The 16986-nt window shown below is 45.5% G+C and overlaps 1 protein-coding gene and 1 long non-coding RNA gene across 2 annotated transcripts; one reads left to right on the plus strand and one right to left on the minus strand.

Moving 5' to 3' along the window:
• Positions 1-1918: 1918 nt before the first annotated feature.
• LOC119440068 (uncharacterized) lies at positions 1919-5025 on the minus strand. Its single transcript, XM_037705011.2, has 2 exons — positions 4567-5025; positions 1919-2219 (listed from the first exon to the last, which is right to left on the minus strand). The coding sequence occupies exons 1-2, from the start codon at positions 5023-5025 to the stop codon at positions 2004-2006; spliced, it is 675 nt and encodes a 224-aa protein (XP_037560939.2). The 3' UTR covers positions 1919-2003.
• Positions 5026-6255: 1230 nt separating this feature from the next.
• On the plus strand, positions 6256-14289 carry LOC119441513 (uncharacterized). The gene is made up of 2 exons (XR_005189926.1): positions 6256-6354; positions 7665-14289. It is a non-coding gene; the product is annotated as an uncharacterized LOC119441513 (long non-coding RNA).
• Positions 14290-16986: the final 2697 nt, after the last annotated feature.

Below are 16986 nucleotides of genomic sequence, written 5' to 3' on the forward strand. Positions count from 1 at the left end.
TTTCTTGCCGGTGTCAGGCACCACTCCATGCCTGAAAATGTGGTGGACTGGAGTAGGATTCGAACTTATGACCTTCAGATTTGAAGCCGGGTATTCTACCTCTGCTCCACGCCATCAATTTTTGCAACACAATGAGTTGGGCCAATTTGTCAAAATTCGGGTGACAGAGATAATAGCCGCCGCTGGCCTAGAGATGTGGCTGCAAGTGTCTTGCAGCACTATCTCAGGGAAAACATGGGAAAGGCGGGAGATAGAAATTCAAGACGATGAGCTTAAAGTGAGAACAATGTAAAAAAGGAGCCAATGTTATGACTCAGTGTAGTTGTCTTTTTCAAGGCGACATATGCTCTCCCCGGCACATTATATATAGGTACAGTTCTTCTAAAAGGGAGAGAGAGTAAGGCTGGTAGATGAGGCAACGACCGAGGGTGTGTTAGCGGCGAGGGTGTAGAATTGAAAAGGAAGGTGGGCTACTGAATGTCGGTGGAGGAAAGTGAGGTATCACTGTGTGTCAGCCAGTTGACATGTCGCTGACAGAGAGAATAAAAGTAGCGGCAGAAGGTGGTGCTTGTGAGATAAATGATATCAATGAAAGAACAAAAGGAATGAATGCCGTGAATAAAATTGTCTAACACTGCAACTTCCCCGCGTCCCTTTACTTTCATTCTTTTATTTATATATTTATTACGTTGGAATATTGACGTTTATATTCACAGCATTCATTCCTTTCGTTCTTTTATTTATATATTTAATCAGTTTTTTCCCACAAGCACTATTTTCTGCCACTACTACCGGCTGACACATGGCGCTACCTCACCATACTCCAGCGATGTTCAGTAGCGCATTATCTTTCTATTCAATTCTACACCCTCGCCACTAACACATCCTCAGCCATTGCCTCGCCCACCCACCTTACCCTCGCTCCCTATACATACTGTGCCGAGGAGAGCATATGTTGCCTTGAAAAAGTCCACCGAGTCAAAACATTGGCTCCTGCTTTTACCTTGTTCTCGTTTTAAGCACTACCTCAGGCGACTTACTGGAGAGGTACCAGATATTCTCTGAAGGAGGGTGGTTCGATGTCAAAGTATGCAGACACTTGACTGCCATACATGCAAGTACGGCAGTTAGACAACAGTGTTGCAACTTTATACATTCGCCCCACCCTCTGGCGCGTCATTTTTTGATTTTTATGAAAATCAACAAACGCAAAGTCTGCTGCTACTTTGCCGAACCCCCACTCTACGGCTTGCCGCACTGTGCTCATGCGCTTATTAAATAAAACCTCGTGGGGCTTCAAAGATGCACCTCCAAAAGGCTTAAGGAGAAGGGGCCGGAGTGGGTAGGCTGGGTCACCATAAATCACGTATTTGTGGCCTTGGTTGACTTTTTCCAGGTTGCGGTAGAGGGCCGTCATCTTCAGAATTCCTGAAACAAAGTTACACCTCTTGTGAGATTCTAAGAAACAGAGATTCATGCAAACACACTTGTTTTCCACAAACAGAAGCACTGCGTGAGCTAAAAAAGGTTAAGGGAAATTAGGATACGCATTCCCATCATTACGCATGCAAGGTGCCGGCAGCTTTGAAACAGATGAGCAGAGAGCCTCTGTTTCAAAAGAATTTGTTTGTGAAAAAGATAACCTTGCGCTCCTCTTGTGAACTTCATGCGTCACGCACGACTGCAAAATTTGGCAGAGATGCTGCCAGCAGCACATGCTATGTGTTTTTTTTTTTCACAACGCTCGAGGAGTGGTTTAGGATCCCTTTAAATCTTGGTCAAAGTAAAGCAGGGGAATCGAACAACACAAACATGTATAGTTTGATATTTGGTGTAAGTGGTTTTGTAAGTCAGAAATGGTTCTGCAAATACGGAACACGTCAGGGTGGGACATGCATAAGCAGCTTGGTAGCAATTATAACATTGAATATTACTATAATAATTAGGTACACGAGTTACTGAACGTAATCGTCATGGTGCTTTAGAGGAGACTAGAGGCAACTTCACGCACCAGCATCATGGCGCCGACCATGAAATGGTCCATCCAATTGGCAAATAATGCCGTTGGGACACATCACAGCTTGAAACTTTTGAACGTGATGGCGTTTGTGTCCGGAGAAATGGTCCTGCTGCCCAATTGAAGGCCTGCAAATTCTTCGTGCTGTGCCATCAATGAAGGCCCAGCAGTTTTCCAGTGGAGCACCTCTCCTGTGAACGGCCTGATAAAGAAAGAAAAAGAAACAGAGGTAAACAGCGATCTATAGCAAGAAACTCAAATGTATTAGGAAAAAGGTCATATTGGGATTAGGCCACGCTGTAAGATGTACTCTTTAGGTGTGGACGTCGTGCCTTGCAGGAAGAACTGATAATCTCCGCTATTTCGAAATGGTGCCACGAGATGCCTCTCTGACTATGCGTCACATTAGAAGCAGCAATGTTTGTATAGTAAAAATGTCCGCTGTTGTGGCGTCATTTTGTGCATGCTCTTGTGTGCAACGACCAAATTTAAAAGCATCATTTAAAAAGCATCCTATCCCATGTGCTATGGGAATCAGTTTAACCCTTTGAAACACTATGTACACAATTGTGTGCACCAAGATGTGCATCAAAAGAAAAAGCACTGATGAATGTAATGGTATTTAAAATATCTGGCATATACCTTGAAACACTTGTAATTGGAATTGTGCTGCAATTTTGGAGAACATGTGCAAAATGTTTTAGTAAAATGAGTGGTAAGGTAGACGGGTGTTTTTGCAGTTGTTATATGTAGCGAGCTCACTTTTTTTTCATTGTTTTTCACAATGCTAGCACTAGGCACAATTTTCAAGCAGCTGGATAAGTGCTTTTCAAGCCTTCAATACACGAAATAGTTGATGTTCCTGTAGTGAGTTTTTGCGTGGAGCCCCCAGTCTGTACTCTCGACAAAACTCACTAAAGAATTGAAAAATCTTAATCTTTTCTGCTGCTGTACACTTTCTATGATTCCGAAGATGCAAGAAATGTGGTGAGAGTAAGTTTCCAATCAACAGGATAAAGTGGCGTGAGAAAGGGTTAAGCAAAGCTTCCTTTGACACTGGCACTGGTTGACCATTCATTAGCGCCGATGTTTTACGTTCAGACTTTTGTCAAGTATGACACTGTTGAAATGATATTAAACATTATGTTTGGTGCAAATCTTGCATTTGTCTATGCAGTACACAGAATTTAGTGAGATATGCTATCTTGTGGTTTGTCCTGCGCAATTTGTATCCAGTGAGTTCTGCACTGTCACCCCCTCACCCAGCACACTGCATCGTGGCACAACTATTTATGTGCTGGATTGCACCTTGCCTAGTGTCACCTTGATCTCATGATCTGGGTGTGGGCAAGGGCGTGAGTAATGGAAAAGTATGGAACATACTGTGTAGCAGCGTTACAATCCCTCCTGTGAAAACAATGATCAGTACCACCACTAGCTCTGAATGCAGGTAAATGTGTGTTCAAGAAATTGCACCAATGCCTCTTTGATAAAGTGTGGCGGTCAGAAGATTTTGGCTTTTCTCACATAAATTATTCTTGTCATCCATCAAGTTAGCAACGCCCAGTGGCGCATCTTAAGGTTAATGCTCTCACTTTCTGATGAAACTGTTTCCCATGTCGAATTCTGAAATGCCACAAAGCTTGGTTTGAAGCATTCACACATTTGTAGTGTCCATTTGGAAACTGCCATGAGTAAAGAGCACTAAGGCTGTTCATTCATTGCATTACTACATAGTTGAAAGTGAGGACGACAATGATCTCATGGTGTGCCCGTTCGCGCCATACTATTACACGTGTGTTTACAACGGTGACAGAACAAGAGCAAGACACACATTATTCATCTGTAGGAGTCTCATACGGCTGCTTAAATTGGTTAAAACCTGTATGGAGAAAAAAGCTGCAGTGCAATGCACTTTGCAATGTATTACAGCGAAATTTAAAACAAGACTTTCCTTTAGATTCACAAACTACCAGGTTCCCTTGTTGAGAAACAACATAGCAAACCTTATGATGCTGTAATCCTAGTTCTGTATGGCATATGGAGACGTCGCATTGTGCATTGGCACGACGATGTCGACGCGCGATCTATGCAGGCATACTTCTACGCGTCGACAGCGCATTAATCAAGCCCTATAGCATTCAGCCATATGCTTCTGAGTTTTTTGCTTCGAGAAGCTAGCAGGCTACATTTCCCAATGTTGTTGATTTGTGCGCTGTGTTGTCTATTTTCAGTACATTCAATAATTTAAAAAATTTTAACAATGCGTCTGTGACTTCATCAGCTGTGCATTCCGCTGACTCATCCCCCCCCCCCCCCCCCTTTACTGAAGATATCATAAACGGGGCGTGCTTCCTGGCATGGCCTTTGCCCCTCTAGCCTGCTGCTCATGTGTACATTCTGCACGCTCTCAGCTATCCCCACGGGAAAGTCGAAGGAAGAGCAAAAGTAGGTTAGCTTAAATGGGAAAAAAAGAAGTACAAACAAAGGTAGGTTGTGGGATGGGGAGGGATCAATGTTTTACACTTCTGGTGAAAGCGTGCTCTTACCTGGGAAAACAGCTCCAGGTTTTGCACGTTGAGCCACCTGTGCTCCGTGAGGTCCGCAAGGAGGTGTCCAAAGTTGTACTCAATATGTGATAATACTTTGGACACCACGCTCGATATCACCGAAGTGTGGCGGCTAAAGAAGACCTCCAGATCACACAGGCGGTTCGGATAGGCGAGACGCCGCAGCGTCATGCACAGCGCCTCGCGGCCTGGAATTCGAACTCGCTGGGCACTCTCAACCTCTTCTGGAATAAGCAGGCCGGTCATCAGATCGTCCAGGTCCGATTTCTGGAACCTGAACGACCGGTAGAACGCCGTGCTGTCCATGGAATCTAAATTAAGCAGCCCGTGCCTCCGAAGATCCCGCCGTGGTTCCATGGGGAGCAAGTGCATATCTTCAATTTCGTCCCAGTGAAGAGATCGCAGCAGCAGTTCGTCATGAAGCACGCTGTACGCCATCGTTTACGCACACAGACAAAAATAGGCACACAATTCGACGACGAATCAGCGAGATTACTTGCTTCTTGCCTAGCGAGGTCACAACAAAGGAGCATTCAGAGAGTAGAGATCAGGCTTGTCTTGACAAGGCTTGATGTCGGCTACTTCGGGGCGTAGCAAAACCAAGAAAAATGTTTATTGCTTCGTTCAAATAATAATGGAAGCCAAATAAAACAAGCGAATCACGTACTTTATATATATATATATATATATATATATATATATATATATTAAATAGCTTGGTATGCTACTGAGTTTCAGTTATCTGCAGTAAATTCGAGCTTAGAACGCCCCAACGCAACGCGGCCGTTGGGGCGTGCGGGCGTACGGAGATCGGCGCTAAAACCCGTTTGCGCGTTTCATCCGGCAACCGGGTAAACGCTCACCGGGAATCCGGTAACACGCTCACGGGGCGGCTTACCGGACAGGCTAAATTTCTCTATTCTCTCTCCTGTGCAGCGCCGCGATGAGCGCTCGGGCCGCTGCCGCGAAACCATCTTCCGCTCAAGCTAACCTTCTTCCCGCTGCTTCGCATCCACACATGGTTCCCTTTAGCGGGAGATGGAGTAACTTTTTTTTGCCCGCAGTGATACCATGCAATAACAGGAGAACGTAGCGCGACTTGTGATGTTTACATTCCTTGAGTTTTCATCTGTGTACACGATGACGCTCGGCTGCTTTGTCACGTCTCACAGTAGAGCCTCCCAAATTGCACTCTCACTATGGCGCGCCAATGCTTTTAATTTGTCACTATGTGTAGTGCAAGCGAATGTGCCCTGTTCTAATAATTCTATAAGTAAAAGAATCTGTCACAAACGTTGGGGCGCAGCCTTAACAGGACAACGTCAGATGCCAATATGGCCTCCATGGTTTTGGCCATGTTTATCTGTATGTCGTGGCAAAAGAAATGTACTACTTTTTAGTCTCTTCGTGCCCCGAGTAAATTCGAAGAACCAAGCGCGGTTGGTTATGTAGAAAATGTAAACAGCTTTTATAACGCGTACACGAGAGAGGACACATGGCAGATGCTGGCAGTCGAAGCGCAATTCAGAATTTGTTAGCTGCTTCCGCCACTTACCATACCGCATGAGCTGCAACGCGCGACCGCTTTGCCACGCGCTTCCGCGTTGCAGCTCGAGCTCGATATCACTTCCGTCTTAGTTCACTAATCCATAAGGCATCATTTACGCAGGGGTAAACAAGTTCACCAAGAAGCTACGCAGTCCTGACGTGATTCCAAACAACGAAGTCATGGACTTCCTGAGTCGCGTGCCTGACAACGAAGAAAAGGTGAGGACCTAAAGGAGAAAGAATACCGCTGTCGTCGCCTTGAAGCCAGATTTACGTAATGAAACTACGCGTTCCTATATCAACCGCAAACAAATATAGGGGAAGTCGAAAAGTAAAGGGACGTGTGCAATTTTTCGCACCTAGGGTTTGGTAACACTGCTAGTATTCAGCGCTGAATTAGTGTAGTCTGCAAGACTTCGTGTGTCATCTGCAACACTTCGATGGAACGTGTCACTCTTATTCCCGCATTAGTCGTTCCATCTAATTGGCAAAGTGCGTTAAAGTGCAGGGATGTTTTGTAGAAAAATAATGTATGTTCCCGTTTTATATTATTAGAATAATTGTGCCTTTTATCAAAAGTCCCTTTACTTTTTGACTTCCCCTCGTATGTAGTCCAATGCGCAGACGCAAGAGTCTCCATTATAGAGGACACTCAAAAAGGAGTATGGCACGACGAGTGCAGTCCGCCGTCGTATGACTCTAACGACCTCCCGTATTGTTCATGACATTAGGTCTACTGATTTGTTTGGATGGTCGTCGCTTCACTTTTTCCTGTAGTAATGTTAAGTGACATTACTCATAGAACGGGAGTTTTAAGGTAAAACACAGGGCGGCATAACTTCACAAGGTAGGGAACGCGGTGATGGTATATAGTATATTTCTAGTAAAATTAGCAGTGTTGCTAGGGTGTATAGTGCGAAGAAGGAACAACAAGACGACATCAGACAGGGATGAGCGCTAACTTCCAAATAATATTTATTCTGAAAACGTAACGTGGTCGCGCGTGCGATTAACACCGTTGTTAACTCACGCGTGGTGTTCATCTCATGCGCGACCACGAGGCAGTGTTTTGTGGAATGACAATTGCTTTTATTGACAATGAGCATGCGCGCACGCTTGATGTAAAGCTTCAAAAGGCAGACGTGTTTTTCTAATAAACGCAATAGACAGTCAGCGCCGTGTGTGTCCCATTCCCTTTTCTGTGTCCTGTGTCGGTAGCGCTGTTTTTAACTAACTTGGTTGGAAGTTAGCGCTCCTCCCACTCTGATTGTCGCCCTGTTGTTACTACTCATTGCAACATAAAGGAATACCAGATAGCCCAATCTGCCATCCTTTTAAATATTAGCAAGCCGGGACGTATAGGACACGTCGCGACTGTAGCCGCGTGACTTGTCTGTATAGAACACCTGTGCCTCCGTCAAAGGCACTAGCAACAAATGGGCGAACAATAAAACCCAGAGCCTGCTCACTAATTTTTCCCCCTTAAGTACAGCATCAATCAGGCTGTATAAGCGCATGCGCACACGCAGGTGATGTACCGCGAGTTGCGGCCGGCGCCCAGCGCGGCCCTGGAGGCCGAGCGCAAGAAGAAGAAGAAGATCAGCTGATCATGGGCGGCCCGACGCCAGGGCTGCTCGCTCAACGTGTTTCGCATCAAGGACAACGAAGCCCTGCGCCGGCGCCTGCAGCTGCCGCGCTGGCCGTTCGGCCTGCCTTCCAGGTGACGCTGGTGTCGTCGCCCACGATTCTTCGTCAACGCTGGCCGCCTTCTCTGCGGCGAGTCCCACACCGCGGCACAGTGTGATGCACTCCGGTTTTCAGTCCTGTGTCGTCTATGTCATTGCGTTCATCTCTCTAGGGTGTGTGTCCCTCTTGTGCGAGAACAGCGTCCATCACGCAGGTGGTTCTGTTCGTCGAAGGAACAGCGCCGAGAGAAAGGTTGTTAAACAGATCGAGGAATGTCATTGTTTACGCGTTGTAATAATAAACAAAGCAAGAATGATGTTTAGACGAGGAATGCAAACGTCACCAAACGCCGGAATCTCAGCGATTTCTCTTTCCTGGAGATACGTTACCTATGGCATCTTTTACGTGGCTCTCGAGTAGGTCATGTAGTCGACTTGCGGCCAGCTCGAAGCATACAGCCTTGCGGGCTGTTGGTGCCAATGTACCCAGTGCAGTCAACCAGAAGCTACAGCTTACAATGCCCCAATTTTTTACAACTGCCAAAACATTCACGTTTCTCGCGAGTGTCTTGCAAAATACGATTCTTTCAGCAGATTCACGTGTCTTTCGAGCGTCTAGCAAAACGCATCTACTAAGGAGATTAGTGCGTCCATTTAAACAGCCAAATTACTTGCCACATCGAAATAGCACGTTTCTTTCGCGTCGTGTTCGAACACCAGGAGGCGCTTGATTTTTATCACGTTTTTTCAAACTGCCAGTGTGAGGCAGTTGCCTGTTGGTACCGTTACGATATGAATGCCTTGATTGTTGACCATGCGTTCTTGTTATTGTTGCCGCAACTCGAACGTAATGTGTTCAATGATAAATGAATTGTTGTTCCAATGCAGTTAACAAGCCCGGCGGCCGCGCGAAGGCTTTTCTTATTACTGTCAAGACATTACTGAAAAAAATTGCGTTCCCTAAGGTTCCCCAGAGAGGCCATTGTTCGACCGCCGAAATATGTTCGGAGTTGCTATGAGCGCTCTGAAGGCGAACCCGCCGCGGTTTGAGTGATAAATATCCCGTGCCAGGAATATGCTTCTCATCTAAACGAGTTCTGACGGTGCTGTGTAGACGTTTAGTTGCTTCAAACTCGATGCAATCTTTGACACGTCTTGGCCGCCTGCATATGGGCGGGCACGTTAGGCTTCGTTCTACGGTCAAGTGGTAAGGAGGGTCAAGAATAAATCTGATTGATCCTTGACGACGTCCCCTGTTGAACCTTAGGTGCGGCGTGTATGAGCTCACCGCAGGTGAAAGGAACAGGCTGTGGGCTGCTAACAAAACTCTGAATACGTTGTTAGATTCGTCCTGCATTCAGAAATACTTGTACATAATCAAGATTTCAAAGCTAAATGCAACGGTTGTTTGTCTTCATGTTTTCTCGCTGTACGGGGCCGTCTGATGATTTATGGTTTCATCGCAAGTATTTTGGGTCGCCGAAGTAGGAGGCCGTGCGTTCTTGCCTGTAATTTGCGTGAAATGATGCCCAGACTTCTTGTTGTGTTCAGAAATACTTGTACATAATCAAGATTTCAAAGCTAAATGCAATGCCTGTTTGTCTTCATGTTCTCTCGCTGTACAGCCCTTCTGATGATTTACAGCTTCATCGCAACTATTTTGGGTCGCCGAAGTAGGAGGCCATGCGTTATTGCCTGACATTTGTGTCAATTGATGCCCACACTTGATGTTTTGTAGGTTGTGGAAAAATGCTTTCTCTCAAAGCGTGCGTATGTTTGTTGGTTTTGTACAGAACACGCACTGTTATGTGCGTGATAATACATGCCATAAAGGAAACTGTCGTGCTCTCAAGCGCTTGTACACATAGTACGTATACTCCACATTCTGCACGGTGCCAAAGATGTTTCAGTGCACTCTTCCACCACGAGTTGGTTGTCAAGCGTTGTGCTGCTTCCCTTTTTATTATTTCATATTCTCAATTCTGTTCTGTTACTGCTCGGGCTATGTCGAAAGTGGTGTGCTACAGAAGGTGTAAGGATTTTTCGTCTTTTATATGTTTTGTGATGCTACCACCATAGCCTTTCGTGTGGCTACTTTAATTTGCAGCGTGGGTAACTCTCGTACTTTGTCCAAATTCAAGGAAACGATGTTAACGTTCGCTCGATGCTCGATTACATTGTTTTTTACTACGGGACAAGGTCTCACTGGTTAATCGACGGCTCTCAGAAACAATTTTAGAAGTTATGTGCGCGGGGAGCTGCCAAAGATTGCAGACAGGGCCACGCCCACCTTACCTGATTCAGCATTGTTTTTGTGTATACGTGCCTGTGCGTGCAGGAGCAATCTTTGCGTGAAATAGAAGAAAATGAAATATTACTGGTTGGAGAGTCTGGTAATCCTCCGCAAGCTGAAGGAAACAGATCAGAGGCACGGCTCGTGGCTCTGAAGTAAGCGATAAACGAAACTTGAAATCTAAGCACTTCTTTAGGCACGGCACCGGAATCACCACACGGATTGCCTTTCTGTTTTTGAATAAACGTTTTTCTGTATCTCTTCGCTATGCTTGAGCGCGTGAGCGGAGTGGGTCATAAAACGCACTTAGTTTAGTACTGGATGCAAGGGTGCGCGGATAGTATCTGAGTCCGAATCGAATCGAACAGTTCCAGAAGGGAATCGAACCGAATAAATTTTTAAATAATGGACAATAATATGAAATGATTTTCACATCCTAGTATATTGCAAACGTTTGCAAGCTTCTGTCATTACCTTGAAAGTTATAAAGCGTTGTTTATTAAAGTCACAAGTAAAGCATTAGGAACGAATAAGCAGTTCGCTCACATACTCGGGACTCCTTGGTGAGGGCGAATGGTAGTGGTTTAGCCGGAGGACAAGTCTGGCTCCTTCAGTTATGTATAGCGTGCTGGGACGAAACCGTCGCCGGGAGGAAATTTGTAGCACTTTTGCACCAATTTCATGTTTGATCGGTGTCCGTTGATAGCCTAAAAGATTCGAAAACTGTTCGAAAACTGTTCCTATTTACGAGTAGTGACTATTCAATTCGAAGACCGAGTCTGATTTGACAAATATTCGAATCGCTATTCGAAAGTTGCAAATATTCTCACAGCCCTACTCTTATGAAAACGCTGTAGTATTAATAAACACTGTAGCTATAGAAACGCTCGACACTTGCTAGCCGCGCTGTCAAAATTTTCGAGGTCAATTAGCGCACTGCTGTTGCTGTTTAAAGGTTGTTTAATCGTGTTTACGCAGCACTTCCTACTCTCTTACGATATACTCGAGAAAACAGGAACTCTTTCTTACTCTCCAAGTCTTAGGATTGCCATCGATGTACAAGAACCGTCACATTGTTGACTCGCTGAATGGCGCGGCCAGTGTTTGACACAGTCGGTGTATGTTCCTCTGTGTCAATGTTGTCAAACCAGTTTACTTGTTTCTTGTTCTGAAGGCTTACTGTAATACTGCACCGTTAGCCTTGAATTGGAACGTTTCTAAGCAAAATGAAATGCTAATGCATTAAGAGCCTCGAGTGAGTATCTCTACAGGAGTGAATACGCTTTTGTGGCTAATGCAAAGGTTAGCGTGGTCCTGTCATTGCGTTATCTTCCGTGCGCTTCTCTCGCTGAATTCGCAGCCACCCTACTCTTATTCAACGCTTCTTTAAAAGTAGCTGGCGGCTGCCTTCTTCTTCGCATTGCGACTAGAACTGCATCGCTATGGCTTTCTCTCATTGGAAAGCGACGCATGTCGACAGTCGTCTAGTCCACGTCTGCAGTATCTGCAGGAATCAAACGGTATCTCTTGAGCAGACACCCCATTATTTAGCTTTCCTTATCCGATGTCGTGGGGCAAGCGTAATGTCTGCATAGAATCTAGTCGGAAGATTCAAAGTGTCCACGGAGCATTCTCACTAAGAATCGTCTGCTGCCAATGTACCTCAGAGGCATTAAATCTCATGCTTGATGTACTGTACTTTTGATATCGTAGCTTTTTCCGTGACGCGCGCTGCATGTTAGAGGAGCAGCGATTTTAGGACTGATTTGGCAGTGTTGGCCGTACCTCTGTAAGCCCGGGGCTGCCAAGTGGAACGCCAAATCACATTTCTACTTCCACAGCCACTTATACAATCGTTGCGTTACGCATGAGGCTGGCCTGTTACTTACCTGTGTTCATATGCCTTGCGGCAACAGGATCGAATCAAAAGGATGAGATCGCATGTGTTCACCAGTAGCAAGGCCTCGCTGATTGGTATTTTCTCACATTAGTAAAGGTAATATCCCCCACCCCCCAATTTCATAATTTTCGAGCTCGTCGTCAAGCGGAGGAACACCTGCTGTAAATAAGCGGCTATCGCCAGCCGCGTTGTGTTGTTTGAGCGCAAATATATTAGTACATAACTCAATGCATTAAGCGAATGGTGTCATCATGAGACCCTTGAAACTTGTTTGAAGCCCACGCGACATACTAAGTGCTAACTAACTTAGTACACACTAAGTTCTTCCCTTGCTTTCATACGTCTTAGGTGAGTATAGTGAAACCCGCGAGCACTCACGTGCTGTGTTTACGGCCGCATATGCGTATTAAAAGTATGAGATTCTCACCGTAAGCCATTGTCTAGACAAGGAACTTCGCAATGAGTTAAACTTTTTCCCGGGCCTGTTTCGAAAGCACCGAAAATTTCACTACTGCAAAATACAAATACATCCCATTTGCAGCGTGCGTCCTGGAAGACGCTACACAAGCACATTTGATGGTTGCTGGAGTGTGTGTCTGCCTGTGAATACTGTGTATACATCTGTGAATACAACGCAGTGTCGAGAGCTAACCGGACGCGTTTTGTACTTAAGATAGCTTTGAACCACTGCTTTTCATGCCTATCTCTCCTTTCTCCCCGTGAGGCTGTTCATCGTTCGCTCCTCCGCTATTGCTCCAGCAAATTCCCTGACGCTGGATCCTATCGAACATGCCGTGCCTTTTTAAGCTCTGCGTATAACTATTATATGTATTTGTGTATTCGTGCTATTGTGTGTGTGAATGTGTGTGTGTGCGTGTGTTGCATGGGTTTGTGAAACACACCCACCAAAGAAATTGGACGTGGCGGACGGATCACCGTAAGGCGTTTCCAAGCGTTTCCCGGGTCGCAGTTATAACCTTATCGATGACAGTGTCCCAACGATGACGAAAATAAGTCCAGGTCATTTCAATAAAGCAAAGTTTTTTTCCAAAGGATGTGTTCCAGAACGTCAACGCAGTAAATACTTTTAACGAAATAGTAATTGCACGCCATGAGGTTTTACAGCCATCAGTATAATTGGATGATTGTGGAAAAAAAGGAAATTTAACTTCTAGTGGTATCTATGCTTACAAATTCACTCTGCAAAAAGTGCTCTTATCAGCGGTAGTGATATAAAAAATTAACAAATACACCATAAGGCTTACTGTGTCTTTGAATTCCGAATATTGTGGTTATAATTTTGCACTTCCGAACGTCCCTTGCTCAGTGGCACTCCGAGTACCACTTTGATAATTACCTGACTGGATATCCAGCGGATCTTGAGTGCCGGCATTGCTGCATTGTGTTCTCTTGATTGCTACTCGAGATTGAAACAGACTATAAGCAGGAGATTGCGTGCTCAGAATAATATGGACATGTATGTCAGTTTTTGTGCGTGCCACGCAATTACGCGAACAGTGTGTGTGCCAATACGTTGCTTCACCGAATGCCAACCAATACCCTAATGCGCTGCAACCTTGGATACACGTTCAGTAATTCTGCCGGTGTTTCCTTTTTCATTACACCGAAAATTCATGCACGAGCTATTTGAACACTGTAGACACAGTGAGCTCATGGTTCTTAGCCACCTGTGGGAACGCTAGGCATGCTTTTACGTGGACAGGTCTTTTTGCAGCATGACCGACATGTGGGTGTATTGATTACACTGTTGTTCAGGTACGCTTGCCGTGTCTTCTCAATTGCTATAAGAGGCAAGTTTGTAGCGCGACTGTCGCCAGAGGTACGGCCCTTCGTTATGCGATGCAGTGACGATGTGCGGCAGGATCGCGTTTATGTTCCTTCTTTGCTCACTTTCGAATGCAAATTGTGTGTTGTTAATAGACGCGTGGTGCCTGTACATATGGCGTCTTGCTGTTTTACATATCATTATAGTTGTGTGTTACTCGTCACCATAAGTGTGTAAGATCTCGAAGAGATCATCCGCATAGCGCTTATTTTTGTTAATTCGTTGGAAGGTTTCTGCCGCACGTGAGTGGCTCACGTGTTCTTCCGCACTTCACCGTGTTGTGCGAGAAAAAAAAAAAAAAAAACCACGATCAAGTGCATGTGGTTGTGAAATCCTCGTAACGCTCTTGTAAAATTGCGGCTAGCCGTGTTCTCTCGCGAAGGCGTATGTTGACATTCCAGAAGATGAATTAAATGCTTTTTCAATGCAACTTTTGTCGAGCTTTGTCTTTTGCTGTGCATGATGAAAAAAAAAAAAAGGAAGTTGGCGTACTTCAGTGATTCCTCCTGCTTTTAACTCAGTTACTTAAACAGCAGCCGACTATCACAGCGGACAAAGCTATCCTTGTAAGATCAACAACTACGCCGTGGTCGCAGCGTCGTCTTCGTCTGCTACAGTACTACTGTCTATTGTGAGCTCCGAATTACTAAATAGACGCCACAGCTCTCAGAGCCTGTACCACGAGAACCAGCGCAAATAAACCAACCGCCAAAGCGGTGCGATAACGCACTGGTTAGGGCGCGTGTCCATTTCGCCATTTCACACTGCCGCGTCCATTTTCCCGTTGCACATTGCCACAGGGGCATGAGTTCGAATCTTCCGAACCTTTATCACACCAACGAGCTTTGGAATAAAGCCTTGGCCAGCTCCGACCTCGAGTATCAGTAACGGCTGATCGCGAGGGCCCGGGACGCGGCCCGAGCCGAAGGCATTCTGGAATGAAAACGCCTCTCCAAAGCTACATTCACACAATAAAAACGTTTATCCTCTCTCTCGAATACCGCCACTAGTGGTGGACAGAGCTTAGCTTTAAGTGCGAAGCACTTTAGGGGCCCGGGCTGTCGGCGAGTGATGTGATCTCATGTCGTCGTGGTCACGCGCAAGACCAGGGCCAGAACAAGTGCAGAATTGACCAAAACTGGTTCAAAATAAACTAACATGATTAAGAATAATTTAAAAGATAGGAATAACCGAGCATTAAGTGCATGAATTAGCAGAAACTCGCGAAAATCGCTACTAACTATCGTCAGTAAATGCTTTGGCTCCATGTGCGTGGCGGTTTCCCACCAGTTGTGCCCACAGGTGCCAGAACGGATGATGGATTGCTAAACACAAGACAACACAGGATAAAACGAGATAAACACAAGGGAAACACCGGCGAATCACTGCTTCGCACTTCCCCAGCTTACTGCCGAGTTTGCCAAGGCTTAGCTGAGTTAACGGCGTTTCATAATTTCTTAAACTCTACACTGACGCATGCTACTGTTCAGCAGCATGCTAAAGGAGCGAACGGCACGGCGGAGGGTGGCAGCCGATAGATATAGACATTATCCTAATACGAAAGCTAAGCGCGATGATGTGCGGAGCATGGTGGGCGTTATTGCGTGTGGACGCGGCGGCACAGCTTCGAGCTAAGTTCGAATGACGTAAAGAATGGGTAGCCCGCGAAGGCTAGGAAGCGTCAATGTTTGACTACCAAAATCCGCGCTAATACAAGGCGCGTTGTAAAACTTGTTGCTGGAAAATGCTCTTGAGGAGATGCCCTTTAAAAAGGTACATATTCCACACCGTTTGTAAAACGTGTTTCATTTGATAGTTTGAGAGACTATCATAAGTTGTAGTTACAGAAATGCTCTGTAAGCAGCTAGTTCGACCAAGTTGACGTTTATTTCGCTATGCCAAACGGAGTGAAACGCAGTGAAAACTGGATACGCATATCTCGCTGGCATCTTGGCATCTGACGACGATAGTTTCTTGCGGTCATTGTAGAACGAACTTCGCGGCCTTCTTCTCTTGTGTTTCTCCTCTACACCGCACTGCTTGGAAATGTCCACTCGTGCTTCAAGTTTCTCGCAGCTTTAAGAGCCGAACTTTTTCACAGGTACGTTTTCTCAGTGTTCCTCACAGACACGCACAAGACAAGGTACATTCTCGCTCACCATTGCCACAAGCGAATGTCATTTCCCCGAGGTCAAGCTTGCGAAGATGGTAAGGGGTAGCGGAATCGGCGGAAGGCTGTCGAACAAACATAACGGCGATTCTGGTCCAGACTTAAATTATGATGGTGGGGGGGGGGGGGGGGGGGGGGGGTAAGGTAAGGAAATCCAAGTCTCGTTAGTCGAGCTGCAGCTTCAGGGACGAGAGCAGCACAAGAGCATGGTGGCAGTGTCGATCGAAACCAAGGCAGGTCCACACGGCATCGAGAAGTCCGCTGACGGTTGGTTGGCGCAGTGTGCAGGATCACTGTTATCCGTCGTAATGAGATTATCTGAGGGGGTGAGGGGGAGAGTTGCGATAGAGTTTGCAACTTCCCTTGGGGATCCAGGGTTGCCGCTGTTCAGCGGATGGTCGCATTTTAGGTAAGGTTTGTGCCCACAGACAATACCAAAAACTCTTACACCTATAGGCTTAAATAGTTTTGTTAAGAAGGACGAAGAATAAATGCAAAATGCAAAAAAGGTAAGGCATGCAGACGCGAACACAAGAGAAGAGAAGTGGACAACACGAACGTCGTATTCGTATTGTGCTGTCCACTTCTCTTGTGTCCGTGTCTGCACGCCTTACCTTTTTTGCATTATGAATCCTTACCAACTAGCTCAGCTTTCTGTCGTTTAAATGCAAAAGGTAAGTCTGTTTACGTTTTTTTTTTGCACTGAAGTAAATAAAAATTGTTCTAACGCACTTTTCCTATACCAAGATGCTTTGTTCGGCCCACTCGTAGCTTTCGTTTATAACTAGTACTTTCTCAAGTAGCACTTATTGTGGTATATCCTTCAATCAGCCTCGCTTATCTATTGAAATTTCATTTCCTCGTATCTAGGCGTCCAAATGGGTCTTGTAGGCAAACTGCTGCCGATACTCTTTTACGAAACATACATTTTGTGATTGGCTCTCTTTTTCTCGTATG

This window comes from Dermacentor silvarum, chromosome 2 (assembly GCF_013339745.2).
Source record: "Dermacentor silvarum isolate Dsil-2018 chromosome 2, BIME_Dsil_1.4, whole genome shotgun sequence".
In the NCBI taxonomy this organism is placed as follows: Eukaryota; Metazoa; Arthropoda; class Arachnida; order Ixodida; family Ixodidae; genus Dermacentor; species Dermacentor silvarum.